General features: G+C 60.1%; 1 protein-coding gene across 1 annotated transcript; it reads left to right on the forward strand.

Annotated features, from left to right (window-relative positions):
- Positions 1-1,114: 1,114 nt before the first annotated feature.
- QSOX2 (quiescin sulfhydryl oxidase 2) lies at positions 1,115-25,979 on the forward strand. The gene is made up of 12 exons (XM_086324339.1): positions 1,115-1,496; positions 10,279-10,379; positions 11,793-11,841; positions 12,365-12,470; positions 12,605-12,695; positions 13,436-13,581; positions 14,767-14,901; positions 15,140-15,269; positions 17,460-17,582; positions 18,495-18,645; positions 21,774-21,962; positions 23,693-25,979. The coding sequence occupies exons 1-12, from the start codon at positions 1,163-1,165 to the stop codon at positions 24,235-24,237; spliced, it is 2,100 nt and encodes a 699-aa protein (XP_086180465.1). The 5' UTR covers positions 1,115-1,162; the 3' UTR covers positions 24,238-25,979.
- The last annotated feature ends 392 nt before the right edge of the window (positions 25,980-26,371 follow it).

A 26,371-nucleotide genomic window follows, 5' to 3' on the forward strand; every position in this document is an offset into this window, starting at 1 on the left:
AGTGTTAGTGAAGAATGAATGAGGAGGGGGCACACGTGTCTGCACCAGGGGGCTCTAGTTTGGATCCCCTTAACCAGGGTTTTCTAACCTTCGAAACATAAACAACAAAACCCTTTTCAGACAAAATCTTACACACCATCCCACAATGCAAAGAGCAGAGGGGTGACTGCTTGGCTATCAAGTAGCTTGTGTTCAAATCGTATCATTTGCGTATGTAACTGTCGATCCCCTGTGATAGCGAGGTGGCCTGGAACGTGGGAATCTGAACTTCCAGGCCCACAGAGGACGGATGCTGACTCATGTCCGTTCTGTGGTCCACTTCCTTTCTTTTCTGTTTTCGGTCACACAGTTCAGAGAAAATCTGATATGCACAAAACAATTAGGAATAGCAATAGAAAAAACAGGTCTCGCGTTAAATTAAGCAAACAAATCATAGGAAGCTTTCTTTCCTAGGTTTGCAGGGCAATCAGTCGTGAAGGTTCTCAAGTTTAGCTCTGTAACACATCCACGGGGTTTGTGCGGTAAGTTTTGCAAGTTTTCCAAGAGTCAAAAATCTCAGATTAAAAAAAACAAGGTCAGGGTTGCAGATCCTCCGAAGCCCCAGGTAGGGTTGCCAGATTTAACACAGGAAGCCCAGTAAAATGTGAATTTCAGTTGAACAGCGAAGCGTTTTTAGTCTAAATGAGTCTCATTAAATTTGCATTCCAGGTATGATACATATTTAGACTTAAAAACACCTCGCTGCTTATCTGAAATTCACATTTAACAGTGCTTCCTGTACCTTCATTTGCTAAATCTGGCGACCCTAACCCGGAACGGGGTGGGGCGACGGGCGGTTTGAGAGGTGTCTTAGCAGCCCGTGAGGGTGGGGGCGGGGGCGCGAGGGGGGCGGAGCCTGTGTCTCGGAGGCGGACGTGAATGGGCGGAGCCTGGCCTCGATGGGCGGGGTCGAGGGCATGGCCATGGCGGGGCGGGGCAGAGCCTGGAGCTTGGGGTCCGAGGCCGAGGGGCGCCTGGAAGGCGGGGCCGAGACGCGCGGGGGCGGGACCCGGCCGCCAGGGATGGGGGCGGGGCGGGGCGCTGGAGGCGGGGCCCGGCGCGCGCGGCGCTCGTGACGGCGGTTGCCAGGGTGAAAGGTCAGGCGCGGCGCGGCACTCCCAACATGGCGGCGGCCAGGACGGCGGCGTCGGCAGCGCGCAGCCCGGGAGCTCCGGCGGCGGCGGCGGCGGCCCGAACCCGGCGCCCGCCCTCGGGGCGGCCCGCGAGGCTGCCCCCGCTGCTCGTGCTGCTGGCGGCGGCGGCAGGGCCGGGCGCGGGCGGCGCGGCGCGGCTGTACCGCGCGGGCGAGGACGCCGTGTGGGTGCTGGACAGCGGCAGCGTGCGCGGGGCCACCGCCAACAGCTCGGCCGCGTGGCTCGTGCAGTTCTACTCCTCGTGGTGCGGCCACTGCATCGGCTACGCGCCCACCTGGCGGGCCCTGGCCGCAGACGTGAGAGGTGAGGCGCGCCTGGCGCGGGGGCCCGACCCCGGTCTCTGGCCTGCCGCCTACGACCCCCGGATTCTCTCCTCAGGTTCCTATCCCCTGGCCCTCTGGAGGTGCTCCGCCTCGGCGGCCGCTGGCCTGCACCCTGGGTTCATCCCTCGTATGACGCCCCCCGCCCCAGTGGAGATATGGGAAGTTGGCTGTCAAGTCAGGATGACAGGAACCCCTCTCCCGCCACCGCCCTCACTCAGCTGGGGACACAGAGGCCTTCCTCGTTTGTCCAGCCCTCCAGACCCTCTTGTTGAGTCTCTGAAAGCTTCAGCAACCACCTCCGCCCCAGGTCTTTATCCTAGCTGTGTCCTGACGTTCATCTCGTCCTCAGTAACTCCACCCGGCTGCCTGGAATCCCGGTTCTTTGAGGCTCCCGTTCCTGTCCCGGGCTGCTTTCCCTGTAGGTCGTTCTTCATTCTCCTTTGGTTTGGAGAGCTGAGCATATATGGTGGCTACTCAAAGAGGTCCAGCTGTGCTGGAGACTTCTCTGTGGAAGCAGAAAAAGACCTTCCCGCATTTCATTGGTTGGTTCCTTGTGCGTGGTCACGCAGCCTTGGACCAATCTGACACCCACCAGACTTCTGGTCACGTTCCCACACTTTATTGATGCTTGGCACTTTCTCATCCCGGTGCGAATTGCTAATCAGCCACTAAGTTCTTGGCGTGCTGTACATTGCACAGTTGTAGCCGTTTAAGGGTTTTGCAGCAGTCTTCCTACAAGCTGGCAGCGCTTCAGAAGAGAACACGAATTGCTCTGAAGTGGGGGCCTGTCCCCAACAAGAGCAGGGTTTGGCAGGACTTTGCTGAGGCTGAGCTGACCTCTAATTATATATTTCAGAGGGCAAGAGAGTAACAAATGGGCTCTTTTCCTGAACTGCAGTTTTACAGCCAACCCTGTTGGGATTTTCTCATATCTAGACAGATTCGTAAGGAAACTTAAAAAAAAAAAGTCTAAATCGGGCTTTTGTATGTGATTGTGATTATCTTTAGCGGCTTCTCTTGCCTCAAGGTATTGGGACTTCTTGATTGTAAAGCGTCTGTTCTTCGATCTAGTGTTTTCTTGAGCCTTCGCCGCTGGTCAGAACTGAAGTCAGAGACTTCGTGAAATGGACGGTCTGCTCCATAATAGGTGTCCTTTAAGCCTTTGCTGTGCCATCAGGCAAGTACTTTTAATAATAAGAGGACTTGGCAGTTTTCTTTTGTCATTGGGAGGCAGCAACAGATACGGCAATTTTCACGCTCGTCGCTCTGGCAAGATGCTGTCATCACTTGTTTTGCACATTTTGATTTTTTTCAGCTTAGTGTGTGAAATACAGAAGTTGTCAGTAGGATTTGAATATTGCAAACCATTGCATGGTTCAGCCAGCATGTGAGGAGCCTTGGGCATTGTCCCTGCAACTCAGAAGGGAAGTTATTTTTGAAACAGAAACTATTGGTTGCTGAAAAAGTTCATTCAGGTTTCTCTGTATGTTCCCAGACACACTTTTTGGCCAATCTGGTAGTAAAATCTATTACCTAGTGATGTGATTAGCCTAACTGTTGGCTAAAGAAGATTATCTTAAGAGAGTTGGGGGTTTCCCAGGTGGCACTCGTGGTAAAGAACCTGCCTGCCAGTGCAGGAGGTGTAAGAAACGCTCAGTCCCTGGGTGGGGAAGATCCCCTGGAAGAGGGCATGACAGCCCAGTCCAGTATTCTTGCCTGGAGAATCCCTTGGACAGAGGAGCCTGGAGGGCAATGGTTCCTAGGGTCGCAGAGTCAGACATGACTGAAGCAACTTAGCACGCATGCCAAGTTGGGCGTTCTGCAAGTGAAGGCAGGAAGAGCAGGCCTGAGACAAAAGGAGATGTGACTGAGAGTGAAAAACAGCTGTGGCTCCAAAGACGGGGGGGAGGACGGGGGTCCTGAGAGCTGGACTGCCGGGGGCTCCCTGAGCACGAGCTCTGACTGGAGGCAGAGCCTGGGCACTGGGCAGTGTCCACGTCAGGTCCCCAGAGAGAGCTAACCTGGAGACCTTGTGGGCCCAGGCTGGGCAGGCGGAAGCAGAAGCTCTGGGCGTGAGGCCTGGCCTGTCAGCGTAAGCCCCAGAGGTGGAGGATCCCTGTCTTGGGGCCACTGACCACGCCAGGCACCTGCAGGAGAGGGCCTGAGGCTCGAGGCGGTGCAGGGACCCCACCCCCCACCCCCCGCCATGGCTGTCTGCACATAAGAACGCTCCACTAGAGGAACCTGCTACTCGGATCCTGGGCTCCCGCCTGACTGACCCAGGGTCCTTCCCGTGCCTCGTCTCTGTGAAGTCCCTGAGGAGCGTGTTGAGAAGAACTGCCCACACCCTCGATGAGGAGGCTAGTGCAGCCCCTCCGCCCAGCGCCTTGCTTCTGCCAGGGGCCCTCCCGCAGGGGCGGGGGTGCCCAGCGCCCACACAGTCCAGTCTGCGCGCAGTCATTGCTCCACTCTCACGGCTTCAGGCCCAGTCAGCCTTTTGTGAACAGGGGGTTCAGTGAGCCCCTGGGGCACGCAGACCTTGGCCTGGGCCCGTCAGATGCCTCTTCCCGTCAGATGCCTCTTCCCTCCCCTCTTGAAATGCCCTGTCCAGCCCACTCAGCTACTGTACCCTCCACTGCCACTCTCGACAGCAGCATGGCTTCTAGAAGGTGGCTGCTTACAGTACAGCCCCGGCTCCCTGACTTGAGGTTGCTGGCTGGGGCTGGTCACTGAGCTGGAGGAGCGCCTGCTGCTCCCCGCCCCAGCGCCTCCTGAGTGGCCTCCTCCACTTGCTCAGAGTGGGCAGGGGTCTGCAGGGGGCCAGGGCTCCTCCCCTTGGCGGGCCCTCTCTGTACACAGCGTCGGGGCACCTTTGTTTTCCTAAAAGATTTGGATTGAACTTGAGCTCTTTGCTGACATTTTTAAGATTTTGAAAATAATTGTTTTTCCTTCTATGAAGGTGGCTTAACAAACAAAAGAGGTGCTGTGGGTGCAGCCAAACGTCCTTCCAGCGTTTGTGTAGATCTGGCTTAGGCCTGTCACTTCTGAGTCCTTCACAAAACAAACCCTGCTGTGCCCCTGAAAATCCTCTTGCCTGGAGCTGTGATGTTAGCGCAGTCTCTGCGCCACCTCCTTTTGAGCTGAGAACTGAGACACCTGGTGGGGGTGGGCAGCTGCCACCTGGAGACGCCTTCAAGACAGCCACGGAGACTTCCTCAAGGCCCGAAGCGCCCGTCGGGGCTGCCGGGTCCTGGGCGTCTGTCTCCCGTGTCTCCTCCGCTCCGTCTTGGGGGGCACAGGGGAAGGTGTTCTGTCATTGGCCCCAGAATGGTTTTTTTTTATACAAGATCGTTCTTTTTTTAATGTAATTTTGTTTGTTTATTTCTGGCTACCCTGCGTCTTTGTTGCTGTGCAGGCTTCTCTCTGGTCGCAGTGCTCGGGCTCCTGACTGCAGCGGCTTCTCTCGTTGCAGAGCACTGGCCCTCGAGCGCAGGCTCAGTAGTTGTGCACAGGCTGAGTTGCTCCATGGCCTGTGAGATCTTCCTGGATCAGGGGTCAAACCCATGTCTCCAAGCAGGCACATTCTTTACCACTGAGGCACCAGAGAAGCCCACCCCCAGAATTCTTGATGAGAGACTCAGACGAAAGCAGGACCTGGCAGGCAGCACCACCGCACAACACCCATGTGGCCACGCCGTCGAGTGGCAGGCCGTGGGTGCCAGGGCCCCGCGGCACGTGCCTGGTGCATCCAGGGCTGGCCAGGCCCCCGCTTGCCTCACACCCACCTCAGTCACCAGCTAGTCTCCTCATTCGCATGGCTGCAGGCTTCATGCACGTGAACTACACCAGCTGATGGTCCCCACAGCCGCTCCCTGTCCTCTGGGAGAAGCCGGGGGGCTGAAGGGGGCAGGGTGCTGATGGAGCAGGACCCCACCTGGACCCTGGAGAGGCAGGTGGGCGGGGGCATGTCCCCCCACGGGGGCTCTGCCGCACTGAGATTTGTCTGTGAGACCCAGGCTTCACTGCAGCCGGACCCAGAGGGACAGCGCCGCCGTGTGCCCCTTGGGACACTGAGCAGAGGAGCCCTGCTGGCGAATGTTGCTGGCTTCACGGGCGGCCGGGGGACCCTGATCTCAGGGTGGTTCCCACCCGCGGCCTGTGCTGCGCGCCCCCGCCCCAGCCCACAGAGCCGGCCAGCACTCCCACGTGTGCTGTGCACAGTGTGCGTGCCGCAAGGCCTGCGGGACCACAGACGGTGCTAGCTTAAGCACACCTGCGTGCAAACACACCTGCGTGCAAGCACAGGGATGAGACAGCCCTGAGACAGTCGCGGCCCTCTGCCCCCGGAGGCTGACGCAGAGCGTGACTCCAGGCTGCTCTGGGGGCTGGTGGAGAAGGCGCGCTCCTTAGCACGAGGCTTCCTCTCTGCCCGGGCCTGTGCGTCCTGAACTTGGAGCTTGCCTGAAAGGCCCTTTGCTCTGCCTGGAGGGGCCTCACGGGGGCCAGAGCGCCCTCCAGCGGCGCCAGCGTGGGAGCCAGCGTGGCCGCCTCACCCTGATGGCCGGCCCTCCCTTCCAAGGGTGAGAGGACCAGGAGGCCGCAAGGAAGCGAGGGGCGGGGTTCTCTGAAACCCGAGGGGTTAATTAATCTGAACTGTAACCGTTTTCTTCAAGTGATGGATGCTTTACCATAAGTGTGACTTGTATAGACGTTCTATTAGAACTTGCCAAGTAATGGTGGGAAGTTTAATTCTGTGAGGATAAATAATATAGTTACTTGACAAGGAAACTTGAGATAAATTGTAAATTGTAGTTCTCTGTGTAGACATGCTTAGTTAAAAATAGATGGGCTTGTGAGCGGAAGTGAGGAGTGGCCCGGAGCTCACCGCTGCTCCCTGTGGAGGCCCCGAGCCCGGCTGGCAGCTGGGGGTGGCTGGCGCGGGCCTAGTCCTGAAAGCAGGCGATTTGCATTCAGTTGAGGGCGCTTCCCTCCTTTGTGTGTGGAGTCCCGACAGGTGGGAGAGGCAGGAGGAGGGGAGGGCACCAGCTGAATGAGCGCAGACCCTGAAGCTCACCCTTTGAAACGGTTTGCATTCTCCCTGATAAAACAGACCGGCTCCCTTTTGTGCTGCTGTGAAAGCCGCCCATCTGCCGGGATGCCTGTGGTGGCTGTTGGTGCCCCCGTCACTGAAATCTCCCTCATCTGCCTCCTTCCTGCGCTGCACAGGCGGCCTCTTTCAAAGGTGGTCAAGGACCACGTGAGGCGTCAGCAGGCCGGGCACCTGGCCCTGCCCCGGGCCGCCGCCTGGATGGGGTGCACACGTGCGGACCCCAGAGTCCTTGGCCCAGCAGGAGCTGTCCTGTCCCCGCCAGCTTGTGGTGACCTGTGTGCGTCTCAGAACACTCTCTGCGTGCGTTCCCTGTCCGCGTGGACCCCGTCCTTCAGAGGGGAGGACAGACAAGGCGCAGGAGTGCCAGCGGTGTGAACAGCTGGACGTGGGGGCAGGTCCTAGGAAGGTGAGTGGGACGCTGGGGTTGGCGCCCGGCAGGGCCGCTGGGCGAGGGGCCCGCCACGTGGAGGGCCAGCAGGTGCCGTGTCCAGAGGGCCCAGCCCCGACGGCCACACGAGCTGCAGGAGTGGCTTCCAGCAGAGGCCCCTTGGCCTGGTCTCTCCGTGGAGTGTCCCCGGCTGCTCCCTGCAGGACTGAGGCCCAGAGACTCGCTGGCCAGTGGGGGTGCTTGTGGGGACGGGAAGCACCCCGTCTCGCTTCGGTGGGGCGGGCGGGCTCTGAGGGGTGTGGGGGCGCTGGCTTTCCGGGACCGTCGGCCGTTGAGAAGCTGGTGTCAGCTTGTGAGCAGGAGGGACAGCCCTCCGGCTGGCTTGCGCCCTGGGGCCGATGACCGGGCCAGGTTGACCCCGAGCCGTCTGGGCTCCGGGGACGCGGCAGCCGGCCCTAACCTCACAGTCGTGCTGCCTTCCAGGGCACTGCCGTGACTGCCCCTGGCCGGTCACCGCCCGGGGGCTCGTTTTCTTCTCATTCTCCTGTTAGGACACATTTGAAACTTGAGCCGAGGTGGGGCTCGTGTCCTCTCAGTACCACACGGGCCTGCTCCCCAGGCTCCCCAAGCTGAGTCCCCAGGGCTGTGCCTATGTTGACTTTCGCTTCATGACCATTAGTTAAGGGCTCAGACCCAGGCTGCAGTGAACTCACAGACCTCACTGGGGAGCGACTCAGAGCGCTTCTGTGCAGCAGGAAAGGGAACCCGAGGGCTTCTTGCCCTCCAACGTCGGCCAGCTCTGTCCTGGAGGGCTAGTCCTGCTGGCCGTGGGCTCGGTCCTCTCTCACCCCAGCCGGGTCCATCAGTAAGCAGGTCAAAGGCGTGTGTGACTCCTCCTTCTGCAGTGATGAGTCATGCTCTTGGCTTTTTGAAAATTACACCCTGATGCTGACTTAGGAAGGACTCGGTGCAGGGAACCCTCACACTTGTAAATTTACGAAGTGTTTCATTTACTAGAGATGTCCCAGGAAAGATCAGTCCAGCGTAAGTTTTTCTTAAACACAGAGCGTTTCAGCGCAGTCGGACTGATGCTGGGGCCCTGCTGCTATTTCAGGGGACACCTCAACTTTTCACTGTTACCCTGGGAATAAGCAGGTGGTTAAAAACCTGGGGAAAGCCAAGGCCTTTCTTTTTGAAGCCACTGGCAGGTGTACCCTATTTTTAAGGGCAGGGCCCACCTACTGGGTGCCTGGGATACTTGAAGGAGTTTGGGAGGCTGGAAAAGCAAAGCTGGTACCAAGCGTCACCCATTTCTGCTGCTCTGCCCAGGGCATCTGTGGCCAGGACCCGGCGGTTCCCGAAGCCAGGCTGTCCCTCCCCTCCTCACCCCGGGAGGAGGGCTGGGCCTGGGGGTCGGTTGCATTTCAGGAGGGGCGCCTGGCTGGGGTGGCCTCGTGACCCTGAAGAGGAAGGCGGCTGAGCCCAGGCCAGTGGAGTGTCCGCCCGAGGGGTCTGTCCTGTGCTAGAGCGGCGCACGTCGTGGGGGGACTCCGGCTGGGGGGCTGGGGTGGGGGCCAGGCCCCCGGGGGCGGTTTGCAGGTCGTGTTCACCCCCGCGCAGGCCTGCAGGCCGAGCCCGGGATGGCAGGGCGAGCCCCTGGAGCCTGCAGTGCTCCTTCGCGGTCGGGGGCTGTTGAACCAGAGCCCGGGTGAAGCCAGTGCCCTCTGGAGTCAGGAGGGCCGCGCCCGGGCCTGGGGCCTCCTCTGCCTGGCAGCCAGTGCGCCTGGCAGCCCCGATGGGCGCTCTGTGGCCTTCTGCCCCGGAGTCCAGGGAGGCACAGGCAGAGCAGGCCGCGGGCCCCATGGTGCACAGACGTGGAGCACACGCTCCCCACAAGCATCCTGAGGCTCCGTGTTCTACATTTCGTAAGTAGCGCATGCTTATTGAGAAAAGCCTGAAAAACAAGAACGTGGGGCCAAGTCCCACGAGAAAGCGGCACCGTCGTGAGCGGCTCTGGGTGTCTCCCGTCTCTCTCTGCCTGGGCCCGGCTCCGCGTGTGCGTGGTGTCAGCTCCTGGGGCCGTGTTCTGTCTCCTCTCTCTCTCGTCCTGGAACAGCCTTTTTTTTTTTTTTAAAGATGGAGCAAAAGCTTGTCATGGAAATTCTCAGTAAGCCTTGATTCCCTGTGTTTGTGAGCTGGGAGGAGGTTGCAGAAGTGAGACGCTCTGGCGGGATGGACAGGCGCCGAGTGGAGAGGACGGGGCTCCCTGCTCACAGTCGGCCGCTGGGTGGGGCGCAGCGACCCGAGGCCGTGCGTCCTGCCCGCGTCTGCGCTCCGGCCTCACCGATGGGACGAGAGCGTTGACTGTTCTTCCTTAGTTCCTTGTAATTTGAGATTCCAGAAAGACGTGACCTGTGGTTCAGGAGGGCTCTGTGATTTCTTCCATCCTTTCAAACGCCTTCAGGATGAGCCAGCTTCACTGCGGCCACTTAAGTGGAGCACTGTTCTGTCATCGGTCGTGAAAGGTGGAGCTGTGTGTCTTGTGTGTTTTTCACTTGATCTTTTGCTTTATGTTAATATCAGTACATACTTTTTACAGTTGCAGAGGAAGAAGGCACGTATTTGTAAGCATAAGTGTAACATTAGATGGAACAAAAGCAATCATGAGTTGCCGATGTATACAAGCCTTGGTGTCCGTGTAGTACTTAGGCTGGCCTCTCTCCTTCCTGGCCTGTCTTTACTGTAACTCTGAAGTCTTAGTCTTAAGCAGCACTCAGAGAAAACTCATTTGCCATGACTTGTAGCAAAGTGAGTGCTTTAGACTGGTGGTGTCTGTCAGAACTCACCACAGCTCAGGGACGGACAGTCACAGGTTCCCCCTCAGAAGTCACCTGACTGCAGGACGCGGTGAGCGGAGCTCGGCCCGGCCCGTCCCCTTGGGCTCGTCCTGCTCGGGCACTGCTCTGCTGCCCTATGTGCGCCCGACCGCCAGCCCTCCTGCTTCCCCTGCAGGCTGTCCCCAAGCCCGCCGATGAGCCAGCGAAGGTTTGGGACTCTTACTGTCCTGGAGAAGGGAGCAGGTCTTCCAAAGAGAGACCCTCACCTGGGGGTGTTGGGGAGACCCTTCCTCTGAAGCTGGCGACTGAAGGTGACCCCCCGTCCTTGCCCTCGCCCGTGTGAGCTGCGCTTGGGGTCTCCAGGGCTCAGCTCCCCCGGTCCTCGCCAGGACGGGGCCCCTCTAACAGTCTCGCTCCTGCTTTTCAGACTGGGCGGCTGCCATCCGCGTCGCCGCCCTGGACTGTGCGGAGGAGAAGAACCAGGAGGTGTGCCGCGCCTACGACATCCACTTCTACCCCACCTTCCGGGTGAGCGCCGCGCCTCCGCCAGCCGCTCGCATGGCCTGGGGGCTTGGGGAGGGCGTCTCCCAGCTCAGGGGCTTCTGTGTGCAGGGGTCACCTCTCATTGCACCCCGTTGGATTGCAGGGTCACACTGGGACTGTGCACTTGCCTGCTCACACCCAGCGAGGCCTGCAGGCACGGGAGTGGCCGGCGCTGCCCTGAGAGCGCGTGCCCAAGTGAGGCGGGGCCCGCAGGTGCCTTGCCCGGGGGTGGGGGTCTGGTGCCTGCCAGCTGTGCCAGTAGCCGTGGCCGCCCTGCAGACAAGCCTGTCCCCATCTCTCCCGCTAGGGGGCGACTGGAACCTGAGCAGTGCACCCAGCTCTGTGTGTGTGTGTGTGTGCCTGTGTGTGCGTGCACACGTGTGCCTGTGTGTGTGTGCGTGCACGAGCGTGTGCACGTGCCTGTGTGTGTGGTCCCTCGCCTCACTGGAGCACATCTGAGGAGGGAAGCCGTGCCTTTGGAGGTGGCCTCTGGGAAGCTTCGGGGCCCCCTTCCTCTCAGCCCTGAACCCGTGCCCTGTGTGCACAGCGCCAGCTGCTTCTCCCCGTCATGCTGACCTGGTGACCTCGTGTGTCCGTCTCTGGCTGGGCCCTGCCCACCAAGGCGCCCTCCCCTGGAGCGCGGGTCCAGGCTTGGGTCCGCTCAGCGCCTTCCTATTGGGTTTGCCTGTTGTGTCTCGGCTTTCCCCACAGGGTGCTGTGCTGCGTGTTCGGGGGCCCCCCCTCAGCTAACAGGATGCTGCTGGGACCCCCACACGCTGGGTGTGGCTGGGGCCCAGCCCTGGCGTGCAGTGCTGATGGGGGCCAGGGCGTGGCCTCTGTTCGGTCCTGGCCCATCTACCGCTGTCCCACCTGTGTTCTCCGGGCTGGTGTACAAGCCCCGTGTGTCTTCATCATGCCCTTTTGTCCAGCTGTGAGAGGGGGGTGTTGTCACCCCAGCCGTCACTTTCTCCATTGTCTTCACTGAGTCTTTCAGTGAAGAAGGTTTTTAATGTTCACGTACAATGCTTGTCCTCTGCCGGAAGACCCCTGTCGCAGAGCCTGTCGTCCTCCCGGGAGTCTGTGCACTGGCGCACCACGAGCCTGTGGGGGCAGTGCCGGCCGCGGGGGTCCTGTCGGGGTCCCAGCCCTGTCGGGGCAGAACCCCTGTGTGCCCGGGTCTGGTTGGTACTGAGCAGCCCTCGTGAGTCTGGAAGAAACACTGCCTTGCACAGAGGCCCGTAGAAGCGTGGTTTCATCATCAGTCAGTGTGAAGTTCCTGGAGCAGTGAGAGTGACGCTCTCAGCCATGATGGCCGTCTTGTTGCTTGAAGATGAGACGGTTACACAGGCGCCGGGCAAGGCTGCTCCTTACTTGTGTTTGTTGGTTTTTTCCCCTCAGTATTTTAAAGCGTTTACAAAGGACTTCACAACTGGAGAAAACTTTAAAGGTAAGGACACACACGTCGTCCTTCACTCTCCTAGACTCCTGCGTCCCTCACAGCGCCCCGAGGGCTGGGCGGGCCTGCCCTCCCCCGCTTCGGCAGGTTCGCCTTGAGGCTGTCAGTCCTTTCTTCCCCGGAAGGGTTAAACAGCCACAGTTTCAGCAAGAATGTTTGCTTTTGGCAAATACAGTGGTTAAATTTTTTTTAAGTACACATTTTTGAAAACAAAAGTTTGGAAAAGTGCACGCGTCACAAGGGCACCGCGGTGAATTTTTGTGAGTGACCCCCTGCCCCCCGCCCCGGAGCCCACAGGTGAGGTCGTTCGGCCTGCCTCTGAGCTTGCTGTGGATGGACATGTGCCTGTGGCCTGGCTCCACGCCGGGGGCGCTGGAGCTCAGCAGTTCCCACGCTGGTCCCGTGAGGTGGTCTGCGCGTGACTCCACCGTGTGTGCCTTGCGCCCTGGGGGCCCTGGGATGGGGTGGGCGCTCGGCAGGGCCGACTTGCCTGTGACGGGGGTCCTCCCCACAGGGCCCGACCGAGAACTGCAGACAGTGAGGCGGACCATGATCAACTTCCTGCAGAACCACACAGACGGCAATCGGCCCCCCGCCTGCCCGTCCTTGGACCCCATCAGGTGTGTGCTTCTGTGGAAAAGGCAGCACGTTTCAAGTTGAATTTAATTTTGTAGAGTAGAGACGTGCATTGAGTGATGTGGGCGCTGGTATGCAATGGCCTTGAAGACACTAAAAGGCTCTGTCTTCTTAAAAGGCCCAGTGACGTCCTTTCACTCATCGACAAGCGAGGTGACCGGTACGTGGCTGTGCTGTTGGAAGATGACAGCTCCTACGTCGGACGCGAGGTACTGTCTGCGCCCCTCTCGTGTCGGCGCTGCGGTCAGACTCCGTGACAGTAGCGACTTCCGCCTCAGCTCTTGGAGTGTGTGTTCTGCACTCATTAATTCTCGGAATTGCCCATGTGTTATTCAGCAGACTCACTAGAGAAGGCTCGTTTACAGAGAAGACCGTTGGGACGGGGTGGGGGGCTGCCTCCCAGAGGAGACAGAAGCAACTCCCGCCTGCCGCCACCTCCCCTGGGGGGCCAGGTGGGCTCACGGCGGATGTGGTCCCCGGGACACACAGCGTCCCTGAGGGTGTCCTCTGTCCAGTAGGCGTTATGGTCCAGACTCTCTCTGCTGTATTCTGGACTCCCAACTTTGGCAAATCCAGTGCCCTTCAGCTGGCTGACTGGGAGGGGTGCTGTCAGCCTCCCAAAGCAAGCCCTGTGGGTGGAGGGGAGGCTGGGGTGTGGCCCCCACTCGCCTGGGGGTGACCGGCCCCGTCTGATGGGGTGGGCTTTGGAGGGGGTGTGGGGAGCACAGCTCTGACCCCTCTCAGGGTCTGCACAGCTGCTGCTCTTCCTGCCCTTGCAGCCCCGGGGGCCTGAACGTGCAACACAACAGGGGTGTCAGTGGCGGTCGGCCTTAGGGAGCAGCTGAGCTGAGAGGCTGTTAGTTTCTGTAAGAAGGCACGCTCGTCAGCGTGGCGTTTCCTGCGGACCCCACCACCCACCAAGAAGGTGACGTGCCGTCTCATCGCCCAGGTGATCTTGGACCTGATTCCGTACGAGAGCATCGAGGTGAGGCGGGCGCTGGGTTCCGACACAGCCTTCCTGCAGAAGCTCGGCGTGCCCTCCCTTCCCTCCTGCTACCTGATCTACCCGAACGGGTCGCACGGACCAGTCACCGTGTAAGTAGCATCTGCTGCCCTCCCGCACTGCGTGGGCACTCACTGGTCTGGGGGGACTCACCACCTGGTCTCCAGAATAGAAAGCGGGGGGACCGGCTCTGGCCCCACACGTGGCGGTCGCCTTGTGAGACCCACAGAAGCAGCAGGATGCCGCTGGCCTCTGCAGTGGGGCCCGTGCACCGTGAGACAGGCTCAGCTGGAAAGGAAGTGAGTTGAGTCGAGGCTGGGAGGGCATAACGGGTGAGAGGGGTGCCTCCTGGAACTTGAGCTGCCTGCCAGGCCCCAGCCACAGCCAGTGGCCAGGGCCAGCCCCACCTGCGTCCACGGAGCTCTCGGTGAGTCACCATGTGGACAGCGCCTCCCCTGCCCCAAGACGTTCACTGGGGCACTGAGGGCACCCTACCCAGGAGCCTCAGGCACGTGTGGTTCCTGGGCTGTCTGGTATTTTCTAAAAAACAATGGAATTCAGGCTAAGCAAAGAGGTCTCTGGGGCTCGCAGAGCTGGGCACCCAGCTCAGCAGACCTCCCCTGAATACACCCCTGAATACACTGCCATCTCACTTCAAGGAAAAACACTTGTTTTACATTGAAAGTGTCTCTGTAACCTCAGAATGAAAAGACGATGGTTTTAGCGATAGCTGCTATACCTTCCCTTTGGGAATGAAAACAGGCTCTGGACCCTTCGGGTGACCCCTGAGCCACCTCGGGAGGGTGGAGTCCCACAGCAGATGGGTTGCACCGCTGTGCTTGGGAGCCCCTCGCTGCCGGACCCCAGACGCCCCGAGTGGAGCTGGCAGCCTGCAGGCAGAGGGTCTGAGGTCAAAAACCACAGGTTTGGACAAAACTGATCCTGGCAGGTGCTCATACCAACTGTCCGGGCCATCCTAACCTCCCCAGCAAACAGGAGTGAAGCCTAGTGCTTTCACACCTGTAGGTCGGTGCTGTTTCTGGATTTGTCTTATGTTCCCAGGTTGGGGGCAGCTCCCTCAGGCCCGGGCTTTGTCACCATTCTGCCCGCCCCCTGCCTCAAATATCTGCAGTAAATGCTCAGAGAATGACTGGTCTGAGTGGACCACATCACCCTCGAGGGGCAGGGGGCTGCTCTGATCCTCTTGCCCTGAGACACCTCCCGATGGGCCAGGCCCTGGAGCCGGCTTGAGCCTGCGCCTGCCCCCCCTCTTGCAGTGGGAAGCCCCTCCGGTCGTTTTTCTCCTCTTACCTGAGGTCACTGCCGGGAGTGAGGAAGAAACCAGGTTCCCTTCCTGGGAGACCCAGCAGAGAGGAGAGCTCGGAAGCCGTGGTCTGGAGGGACTTTGACAGGCGAGTGTTCTTCCACAGGAAGCTGCGGGAGCGGCCGTGGGTAGGAGTTCGGGCCCAGGGCTCCTCTGGGTGGCTCGTTCAGAAGCCCACCGCCCGCCTGCTGGCCTCTTGGGGATTCTCCCTGTTGTCTGCTGGTGGGGTGTCCTGGGGGCGTCCCTCTGGGTGGGGTTGGGCTCAGGAACGGGGGGTTTCTAGAGAGAGGGGTGGGTTCCCCTGACCTGGCAGTGCTCGCTCCCAGGTCAAAGCTGTACACGGCCGACCTGGAGTCAGGGCTGCACCACCTCCTGAGAGTGGAGCTCGCAGCACACAGGTCCCTGGCCGGTGCCGAGCTGAAGACGCTCAAGGACTTCATCACTGTCCTGGCCAAGGTGCGTGGGCGTCTGACTTGGGGCAGGGCCCCTGGCCACAGGGAGCGGGTGTGCCTGGGGACGCACGTGGCAGGGACAAGAGTCCTGCTCAGGTGGAGTCCCTGTGTAGGGTGCTGGAGACGAGCGCTGGGTGGGGGCGTGTGGAGCAGAGAGGAGGGGATTGTGCGGGAGTGTGGCTCGGTGTGTTCTAAAGGGCTCAGTGGTGTAAAGGGCTTGGTGTGGTCTGAAGGGCTTGGTGGTCTAAAGGGCTCAGTGTGGTCTGAAGGGGGCCAAGCCAGGCCAGATGTGAGTGGGCGGCAGGCAGCAGGATGAGAAGGGAGCACGAGGGGAGCAGGGTGTGGGCGGGAGGCCTGTGTGTCTGGGGGTCGGTGGAGATGGAGGGTGGCGGTTTTACAGGGAGGAGACGCCTGTGGCCGGTGCATTGGGTGGGCCCTGGGGGTGGGCCAGGTTGGCATGCCCACCTTTAGTAGTAGGTGGGGCAGGGGTGGCTTTGTGCTTGCTCGGGTCTAGAAGTGAGGAGCTGTCGGGCGGCATCCATTTCCTGCTGAGAACTCTGAGCTCCCGAGCTAAGAGTCCGGGCCCGCGGTCTGTGGGCAGAGGTTCAGGCAGTCGGGTGTCCCTGCCCCCTAGGGCGAATCTGCACCCTGTTCTGCTGGCCCGGCAGCCCTGCTGTGGCCCTCTGCTCTCCGACCTCAGAGAGAGCCCAGGCCCTTGGGTCGCGCCCACCTGTTGGTCACCTTTGATCCTGCGCTGCCTCGGGAGGAATCTGCTTCCAGAGGCCACTCTCTATAGCCTCTGACGTGATCTGACAAGATCTGAGATACTGTTTATTATTGCCTGAGAGATAAGGAGACTTAGTTTGAAATGATTCCTGTTGCCAAGTGTGCAGCCCAACACATGCATGCACACACGCTCAGTTGCATCCAGCTCTGCGACCCCATGAACCGCAGCCCGCCAGGGCCCTCTGCCCACGGGATTCTCCAGGCAAGATACTGGAGTGGGTTGCCATTTCCTCCTCCAGGGGATCTTCCCCACCCAGGGATCAGACTCGTGTCTCTTGCGTCTCCTGCATTGGCAGGTGGATTCTTTAGCAGTGGCGCCACCTGGGAAGCCCTGCTGACACAGTAGCTCCTAAGCGATAATTTGGCTGGTCAGAGTTTACTTAGTAAGGTCGTTTAAAAAAGTAAAGAGCTAGAACTTATGTTTAAGGGAATAGAAAGCTACATGGTGTGTTGCAAATGAATAAATGGAGACTGTCGAGACGGTTCTCCCCCCACGATGACCTCAGAGGTCAGAGCTCTCGCGCCGTTCTCGTTCCTTTGAGAAAGTGCCCCCCTGGCTGCCCAGCTATTAGCGTGTCAAGATGGGGGTCTCGCTCTGCACATGAGTTCTTTGTCCTCGTCTTTTCTGGTGTCAGGCTGGAGGGCACGCATGGCCTATAAGATTAGCATAGCTTATTCTTAACAACTTTCTGAAGTTTACTTAAACTTGAAATGCTGGTCAGTTGATACTGATGCTCTATAACTGATGGAGGAAAAACCCAGACTTGGCAGAGTTGAAGACGGGGCATTTTTGGTCCCAACGCTGTCGTTAGGGCAGCGTCGGCCCTTAATTTGCACGTGTAATTGGCAGCATCTGAGCGAAGGTCCTCACAGGACAGCTGCGGGCTCCTTGCTCGAGGCCTCCCTGGCGCCGTGGTGCCGCCAGCATGGCCTGAGTGTCCATGTGCAGCTGAGCAGCGGGTGGCACTTGTTTGCACGGAAGCCTCGAGTGTGCGTACCTCTCCAGTCCAAGGGCAGAGCCGGTGGGGGGTGGGGGGCTGCTGGTGGTGGCAGGGAGTGAGGGGAGCAGCGGATGGGTGTAAGTTACGCTGAGGCACGCGGACTGAGCGAGTCGGCAGTGATTTCGGAGAGGCCCCCCGAGCCCTTGGCAGCGTGACGAATGAGGTCCTGGGTGGCCGTGGGCCTGTCGTCAGGTGTGAGGGCAATGGTGGGGCTGGAGGAAGGGAGGTGCAGCCCCCAGGCCGCCTTGTCTGTGTTCTGGAGAGACTCCCACCTGGTTCTCGGGCAGCCGGTGGGTCAGGTTGTGGCAGGCCAGGTCGGGGCAGGCCTGGTCTCGGCCCCTGGGAGGCCATGCCTGCCGTGGGGCGTGCTCTCTGAACAGTCCCTGAGCATGGTCCTTCCTGCCCAGCTCTTCCCCGGACGACCGCCGGTCAGGAAGCTGCTGGAGATGCTGCAGGAGTGGCTGGCCAGCCTTCCGCTGGACAGGATCCCCTACGATGCCGTGCTTGACCTGGTCAACAACAAGATGCGGGTGAGGTGGCCCCTTTGCAGAGGGAAGTCTGCCCGGGGGCCCCTCGCCGCCCCCGTGTCCCTGGTCTGCAGTCCTGGTTTCCATGACGACCTCCCGTTGCTCCCCAGGCCAGGGTCTGGATCAGCTGACTGAGACGATGAGGGGTTTCCGCAGGGAGGCAGCGCTAGGGTTTCTCTTTCAATTTTTAGTAAATTCATCTAGATCTCACACCTGGAAAAGGAGTAAATAAAGACAACATGTCCGGCAGGGATGCCCTGGTTGAGCTGCCTGGCCGCTGCAGCCGCAGGCCCAGGGTGTGGGCTCCCTGGGGTCTGCTCTGGCCGCCTGACAGGTGCCAGTGTCTGGCCTGGCCTCCCCTCCACGGGCCCCAGGCCGAGTGACCGGAAGGTGGCTGAGAGCAGGAGCATGGCCCCGGGGCCAGGCCTGTGTGTCGCCTGCAGGACCTGAGGGGCCGTTTGCAGCCTGCACTCATGGGCTGTTACAGGCTCAGGCCCATCAGCTCACTGCTCGTTAAGTGAAGATCCTGTTTGTTCTGGCTGAAAATTGTCTGACAATTGAATTCCTTTATTATCATTATTAGTCTTCTGTAAATCTCATTACAACTAATTCTAACCTGAAACAATGGCGGGCGTCCTGCATGCTTCCTCTTGCTGGTTCATCACGGCCCAGGTGGATGCTTCCCTTCTCCCAAAGATGAAACAGTGGGCCATGGCTCCAGGTTCTGAGAAGTCAGTAAAATAGAGACTTTTTTCTCCGGTTTGTTCCTGGATTTAACCGTACTCGTAGTTGATAAAGCTTTCAGACAGATACTCCCTGTGTAACCACCATGCAGCTGAGACAGGACAGTCACCAGCAATTGTTAATTTTAACAATTCAGTATCTCTCCTTCTCTCCACACCCCTCTCTGCCCAGATTTCTGGGATATTTCTCACTAATCACATAAAGTGGGTTGGATGTCAAGGAAGCCGACCGGAGCTGAGGGGCTACTCGTGTTCTCTCTGGAAACTGTTCCACACTCTGACTGTTGGAGCCGGGACCCACCCGAAGGCCCTGGATGGCACAGGTGAGCAGCCCCCCTGCCCTGGGTCACCTGCATGGGCACCATGCTGCCTGCAGAGGGTGCTGGGCCCTCGGGTGCCCGGGTCTGTGCCGAGGAGGACGGAGGCGTGTGTCTTTTCAGGAGCCCTGCTCAGCCCCTGCCCCAGCGCGGGAGGCACCCACATGCGGCCCGTCCATCTGCCCTGGAGGCTGGGGCCTGGCTGACCCATGGGCCGTGCGTCTCGGGGCTGGGCGTGTGCTGGCCAGGAACGCCTCTCGGTGTCGGTGCCTCTTTTTTTTTGTTTTTTTTTTTTTTTTGCTTTAAGGAGTGTGAGACCCGTTTGGGGAGGTGTGTGGTGTCTTATTTATAACAGGTCGCCTGGAGCAGTGCACAATTCGTACACACAGCGTCTGTGGGCAGGCGCTCTGGTGTGCCCTGGCCAGGGTCTTCCGTCTCAGGTCCCCCAGAGCCTGAGGGCAGGGTACCAGCCAGGGCTGGGGTCTCCTCTGAGGGCTGGCGGGGGATGATGGAGGGCTGGATGCCCTCCCCAGGCTCGCGCCCTGCGTGGGTGGCGGCTGTCCCTCTCCGTGCAGCCTGCCCACGGGCAGTGGCTGTCCTGGAGCCCTTGGGGGCCTGTCCGTCACCTCCGCCGTGTTGCTTCATTAGAAGGAAGCTCCCAGGCCCACGAGGGGCAGGGGTGACTCAGACAGGGCGGCAGGAGGTGGGGCCGCGCTGCGCCCTCAGGTCACTAACAGCGTGCTGGGCCTCTGGATCCTCTCTGGACCGTGTGGTGTGTGTGCCACAGTTGGCGCAGGGCCCTGGCAGCCTTGGGGTGTCTGCTTATCTTGTGGTTTCGTTCTTTAATCATCACTGACATCTGTATTGAGTCAGAGTGGAGTCCTTGGATCCACATGGTCAATATTCTTTCCAGTAAGATTGTAAAATTATTTTAGAGTTCCCCTTTGCTGTGTAACAGACAGACCCCAAATGCTATGGCTTGAGCCCAGCACCAGGTTTTTGCTCCAGGTTCTGGGCCTCAGATCTTGGGACAGGTCACCTGTGGGCCTGCTGAGCGTGTGGGAGCTGAGTGCTCTAGACTCGGAAGCTGGGGCCCCGGGCAGTACAGCTCCCCTGGGGGCCAAGGAGGGGCTTCAGGGCCTGGGTGTCACTTCCGCCACGGCCTGTGGTTCAGACACCCCCGGCCCGGGCTGGGGGGACATGGCCCACCTGTCGGGCACAGCAAGGGGGCCCACGGCCTCTTAAGGCATCCCTGCCCCTCCTCACTTCCAGGGGGCGTTGGACGTCTACGCCCCGGGGCTGGGGGTGGGGAGGTGCTTTAAACCATGGCTTCTCTTGAGAATCACACAGAAGAACGTGTTGGGTGTGTTCAGGAGGAACCTGGGGCTCCAAACAGCAGGTGAGCTCAGAGGCTTAGTGCTGCGGGCGGGCGCTGGCCAGGGCCCTGGAGCCTCCGCTGCCCGGACCTTGTGCTGACGGGGGACGCTCCGCAGAGGACACGGAGGTGGTGACCAAGAGGGAGGCCAGCAGCCAGGACGCTCTGCAAAAACACCGCGGGGCCGCTGCCCATGGCCTGTGGGCGGCCAGGGACAGGCGCACAGCCCGAGAGACCTCGGGCATCCGTCCCCTCGGTCGGTGTAAATGGAAGCAATATCCGAGGAGTCTGTCTCCCGCCGAAAGAATTGGGTCAGACTGAGACCCGGATTATGTCTTGGAAGGTTTTTCCTCTCCTTATTGCACGCTTAAACCCCATCGACTAAAAAGCCTGCCGCGCCTCTAATCCGCCCCAGGTAGGGTTTATGGTTCTTGTCCACTTTAAAGATTAGGGCGGCCCGAGTGTGCAGAGGTTCGGTGGGGACGAGGCGGGGAGGATTACCCACCAGGCACGGCAGATGTCGGCCCAGGGCTCACGGCTGGGAGTGCAGCCCGGCCACAGGGAGTCCTCAGCCCGCGCGGGTGGCCTCGCGCTGGGCGCCCCCGCTGCCCACAGGAACACGGCGCCAGGCGGTGGCCACGTGCTGCTTGGGGCCTTCTCTGAGGGACGCACAGGACCTGCCAGGCTGATGCCCCTGGGGCCTCTCCCGGCAGGCTGGCTCCCCGGCTCCTGCCGGCCGTGGGGAGAGAGGGCTCCTGAAGGCCTGCTGTTAAGACGATTCAGTCTCCGTAACTGCATCTCCCCACCCCCCCACCCCCCACCCCCCGTTATTTTGCTGCCTTTCTTCTAATGCTGACGTCTAATCTGTTTTAATCTCACGGTCTCTTGTGTGCACTCAATCCCCCGCGTTAGTTGTCTGGACAGGACTCTGGTCCCGCCCTGCGGCCACCGCCCGGGGCTCCTTGGGCTCGTCCGTTCAGCACGGTGCGTGCTGCACCCTGATGTCGTGGGGTTGTTTTCTTCAGATGGGCTGCCCCCATCCCCAGGGCCTTTACGCAGGCACCGGGTCCCATTAGGGTCTGTTGACACACGGGCGAACGCTGTCTGTGCGGCTGGTAGATAAGAGGGTTTCCTCACACCGAGAGGCTCGGGCTGTTTGAATGAGGGCAGGCCTACACTGGCCCGCTGCCTGGAGACCCGCTGCCTGGAGCCCGGCCGCTGCTGACCCATCCGGGAAAGACTGGCCACAAAGACTGGGGCTGGAGTCACGCCTGGAGGCACTTCCTGAGGCCGTGTCCACACTCGGGCTTGCATCTAGCAAGGATTTCAAAGCAAAACAAACGAGATTTTGAATGAGTAGCCGCCCCGGCGCAGGCCCAGCCTTGGGGGCTGCTTGTAGGGCAGGAGGGATGGCACACGGGACATAGACCCTGGCCTCTGGGCTGGTCTTGGGGCTGGGGGTCCTGGTGGACGTGGCCGCTCCAGGCTTCTGGCTTGTTCCCTGGGGACCAGCACGGGCCTTGGAGCAGGTCCAGCAGCTGGACACAGGCAGCCGCCTGCCCATGGGGTGTGCACGTTTGGTGCAGTGTCAAGAGGGTGAGCAGCAGCGTCTGGTGGCCATGGACACCTGGGAAGGAGCCGGTTTCTCCCTGGGGGCTGGCCCGCGGCCCGCGTCAGGCACTCACTCGTCCCGGCTCCCCTGACAGCTCTGCTGACCCTGAGGTGCTGGCCACCGTCGGGTGCCTTGGTCCCTCCACAGGTCTCGAGGACGACCCGCAGGCTGTGCTGCAGACCATCAGGAGGTATGTCCACGTCTTCTTCGGGTGTAAGGAATGCGGCGAGCATTTTGAGGAAATGGCTAAAGAATCAATAGATTCCGTGAAAACCCCGGACCAAGCGATTCTCTGGCTTTGGAAGAAGCATAACCTGGTCAACAGCCGCTTGGCAGGTGAGCAGAAGCCACTGGGTGGCCCAGCCTGCGCGGGGCCTGGTGTGGGCGGCGGGGGCTGCCTGCCCGTGGGGCCACGGCCGGGCAGTCTGTGGGATCAGGTGTCAGTCTCCTAGTGACCTTGCCAGCGGCTGGCAGGCCACAGCCGTCCCCAGCTCCCGTCCCCAGCTCCTGTCCCCAGCTCCTGTCCCCGGCTTCCCAGACGCTCTAGCGCTGCAGGGCTCCCAGCTGTGTGGACGTGGACGTGCCCTTGCCCTGGGGAGCCCACTAGGCCCCCAGTAAACGCAATGGTGGGAGACTGGGAATACAGTTCATTGTCAACAAGGGATTTTAGTGTCATTAAAATCTGCCCTCAGATCTTAGACCAAACTCCTCAGAGTGGTTTTGTTTGAAGAAAAACTGGGGCGCACATATTTTCTCAGAGTTAAGTAACTCAAACTGTTCCTAAATCACTGGCAGATTAAAATTAGGCTTAAACGTAATCCGCCGAGAAATAAGTCTTAATAGAGATGAATAGAAAATGCCACTCAACTGTTGGTTTTTATTTAATCCACTGTATTATAAAAACATATTACAACTAAAGCACTAAAGAAAATTGGTTTTTCTGGACGTGGGGCTGAGGGGCTGCGGGTCCGGTCACGTGGGAGTCGTGCCTCGCCCACGGCTGTAGGTGGAGGCCCGTCCGCCATGGCCCTGGTTCTGACGGCTCCACGTCCAGGGCGTCAGGGCCCTCCTGCCCCGGCTGTCCCCGCCCCCCGCCCTCACAGGGGCCTCGTGGTGACCCCGTCGTGGCAGCGCTCAGCCCTGGCGCAGTCGGCGAGGCCCCAGCCAAGCTGCCCTGAGCAGGCTCAGTGTGCCGTGTGCAGTGCTGTGTGAAGGCGGCCTGGGATGGGGTCGCTCCTGTGACTCCGTGTGTCCCCCAGCCCCTCCGTCCCGCCTCTGGGGTGAGGTCTGTGTGGTTCTGTGGAACACGCTCTAGCAGCCCCTCTCTGTCTCGGGGGGGGTGTTTCCAGACCCCAAAGGGGAGCGCCCGGGCCGTGAGGTCCTCATGGCCCTGTGGCTGCTGCCCAGCGCAGCCTGTCCTGAGCACCCCACTAACGAAGTGGCTCCTTGACGTGTGTGTCCAGAAGGACTGGGTGGCAAGGCGTGCCCGGTCAGGTCAGGGAATCCTGGGAGTCCATGGGGCCATACTTGCTGCCCCCTGGGCCTGTGGGAGCCCCGGGGTCCAGGGCCGTCACTGCATTGCGAGTGAAAGGGAACCGGAGGCTCATAAGTGCAGCTGTGCGTGCGGGGCCGCCCGGCTCTGCCTCCAGGTCTCGCCCCCAAACAACGGCTGACGGCCCAGGCCGTGCTCTGCCCGCGTGTGTGCTGAACAAGGGAGCGAGTGAGCCAGAGGGAAGGTGTAGGAGAGGGTCCTCTTGGAGGTCTTTGTACCCATGGGGCACCTTAGGGAAGGGAGGACCGCACCTCGGCACGGGCCAAGGTCAAGGGCGCTGAGCCGGGCACTCGCCCAGCCCCTTCTGGGTGTTTGGGGCAGGGTCTGGCTAGGGGAGTGGCAGTGCCCACGTGAGGACACTTCCTGTGCTGCAAGTGCTTCAGGGAAGTGGGCGGCTGTGCAGGGTAGGGTGGGAGGGACAGGGTGGTGGGCGAAGGGGGAGGCGGGCAAGGCCCCAAGGGTGCGGGACAGGCGGCCGGAAGATCTCTTCACCGCGGCCCTCCTCCTCCTCCAGGGCATCCGAGTGAGGACCCCAAATTCCCAAAGGTGCCGTGGCCCAGCCCAGACCTCTGCCCAGCCTGCCACGAGGAGATCAAGGGCCTGGGGACCTGGAACGAGGGCCAGGTGCTGCTCTTCCTGAAGCAGCACTACGGCAGGGACAACCTCGTGGACACGCACTCCGCGGACCTGGGGGGCCCCGGCGAAGGCGCCCCGGCCCCGGGCGAGAAGCAGGAGGGCAGCCAGGCTCCCCCGGAGCAGCCCCCCGCAGACCACGGTGCCGAGAGCCTGCGTCCGCCCAGCCTGCTGCCCCCCCGGGCTCGCCTGTCGGAGAGGTCGCAGCCAGGCCTGGACCTGCTGCTCGGGAGCCGGGCGGGGGGCGAGGGCCGCCGGGGCGCCGAGGCAGCCGCGGCCTTCCTGGGCATGGGCTTCTCCAGCCTGGACATGAGCCTCTGCGTGGTGCTCTACGTGGCCTCGTCCCTCTTCCTCATGGTCATGTACTTCTTCTTCCGCGTGCGCTCCAAGCGGTGGAAAGTCAAGCACCACCATCCTTCCGTGTAGGACGTGGCGAGACTGCGGAGCCGCCTCCAGCGGGGCTGCCGCTGTGCTCTTCAGATCAGGGACGTTGTCCACACTCCGGACCTGGCGGCGCCTCGAGGGGTCCTTCCGCTCCCCGCCTGCGTGGCCCAGATGTGTCCCCTACAGATCCTAGAGCAAAGACTTCACTCTTCCAGGTCTGAAAACGGAAGTGCGTGGCCAAGCCCCGGAACAGGACTTTGCACCCGCTTTCACCTCAAGTTCCTTGACTGCAGGGCCTCGCTCTGGGAGTCGGGGAGAAAAGCCCACACCCTCCCCCCGCCGCCGGGGCCCACCGCCCGCCGCCCTCTGTGGCTCCGTGGAGCCGGGCTCAGCGATTCCCTGCGTTTGCGCCTCTCAGATGCTGGTGGTCTCTGGGGCGCCGAGGCCGCTCAGGACCAGGGAAGGGAAGCCCCGAGTGTGGGGGGTGTGGAGGGGAGGCGGGCCCTTCGGGGGCGCTGTCTTTGTTGGCCAGCCTGGTGACACGAGGCTGTAAGGCGGTCCTAGTCTGTCCACCACGCGGACCCAGAGCGCTGAGCCCCACTGTGGCAGGGGGTGCTCTCTGGGGCCTCCGGAGGCACCCTCATCCTGTGCGGTCATCCCCTGGCACATACAAGTCCCCGCGAGAGCCCTGCTGTCAGTGGGAGGGAGATGGTGGCCCGCGGCGGGGCAGACTGTGGTCTTGGCCAAGCTTCATTTTCTGGAGCTGTTTCACCACAGGCTCCCAGGCTTTGATGATTTAATTGTCTAATATTGAATGGTTTTAACACATTATTAAAACCCAAAAAGCTTAGAAGTAAATTTGCCTCTGAAAATGTAAACTAAACAGAAATGACCACAGCAGGGAGCATTCCCTTTGAATGTGAGTGGGTGTGTGCGTGTGACACTGGTGGGTGTCACGGTGTCTCCCACCACGCCTGTTCTGCGCTCCGGTTCCTGTGTTTAGTGAGCACCCTGACCGTTTGACAGTTTGGGGAAGAGGGGTGGCCGACTCCTCGGACAACTGCCTTCAGCTCTGTGGTCCCCTTCAGTGGGAGGTGTGACCCGAGGCCTCTGGGCAGGGAACGCTCCACTTCTCTGCCGAGAGCTTTCTTCTGTTGGACACTTTTTAATTCCTGGAAGCCTTTGTGTTTTAAAAGCCACGGGCTTGTCTTAGTGGCTGAGCTGTGTGCCTGGGTTACTGAAGACACCTATTGTTTCTTTTCAACTTGAAAACTGGGCCAGTGTACACACAGCCCAAAGGAATGTGCTCAGAACCATTAATTAAACTGCCTTTGGTTTGCGCCAAATGTCGTTTTCTCCCCTAAGTACATTTTCCCAACAGCAAGAGCTGGGACGGTGCTGTGGGTGGGCGGTCTTGTGTACCTGACAGAACCCAGTGACGGGCGACATCGGCGTTCAGGGTTCCTGACAATATTCCAGGTTGAGGGGCGGCAGGTCAGGGTGGCCACGGCACTGTGTCCCGTCGCTGCTCAGAGCTGGACGCTCCCTTAAGGCAAGGGTTAAGTTCCATTTTCTAAAGTTGTAAGTATTGAGACTAATAAATATGATAGTTCAATAATTTAAATGTATATTTATTTTTAATGGAAGGATTTGGATTAAAAAGAAGCTAATTGACGTGGAAATGTCACTGAAATTTCTTACCTGCAAGAAAAATAAACATTTTGTATTTAAGTAAACTCTAATGTGCACATTTTAAAAATAAAGAAATCCGATATTTGAAAAAATTGTAATTGTTTTGAAGTAAAACTAGCTCTACCAGTGATGGGGTGTGTGGCAAGGGTGTATGGACTGGACCTCTGAAATTTCACAATGTCCAGTATTGAATCAGAAACTCTTTGGAAGACAGCTCAGGGATAGGCAGAAGGTGAAAGATGGGAAGTCCCCAATAGTTGATCTTCTCAGGGCCAAGCTGGACTGAGGGAGAGCGGGACCACAGCCCCTCTCCCTCAGAGGGGAAGAGGGAGGGGATGGCGACTGAGATGCCTGGGAATCCTGCTCACAGGTACCGCAGGCGCCAGTTCCAGGGAACCTTGAGGACCCGCAGACCAGAGTGCCCAGCAGCCCCTCCCCTCAGCTTTGCGCCTGCACCTGCTTACTGCCCCCGGTGCTGAACTGT

This window comes from Bos grunniens, chromosome 11 (assembly GCF_055505025.1).
Source record: "Bos grunniens cultivar Pamir isolate PY7600 chromosome 11, Bosgru_T2T1.0, whole genome shotgun sequence".
Lineage (NCBI taxonomy): Eukaryota > Metazoa > Chordata > Mammalia > Artiodactyla > Bovidae > Bos > Bos grunniens.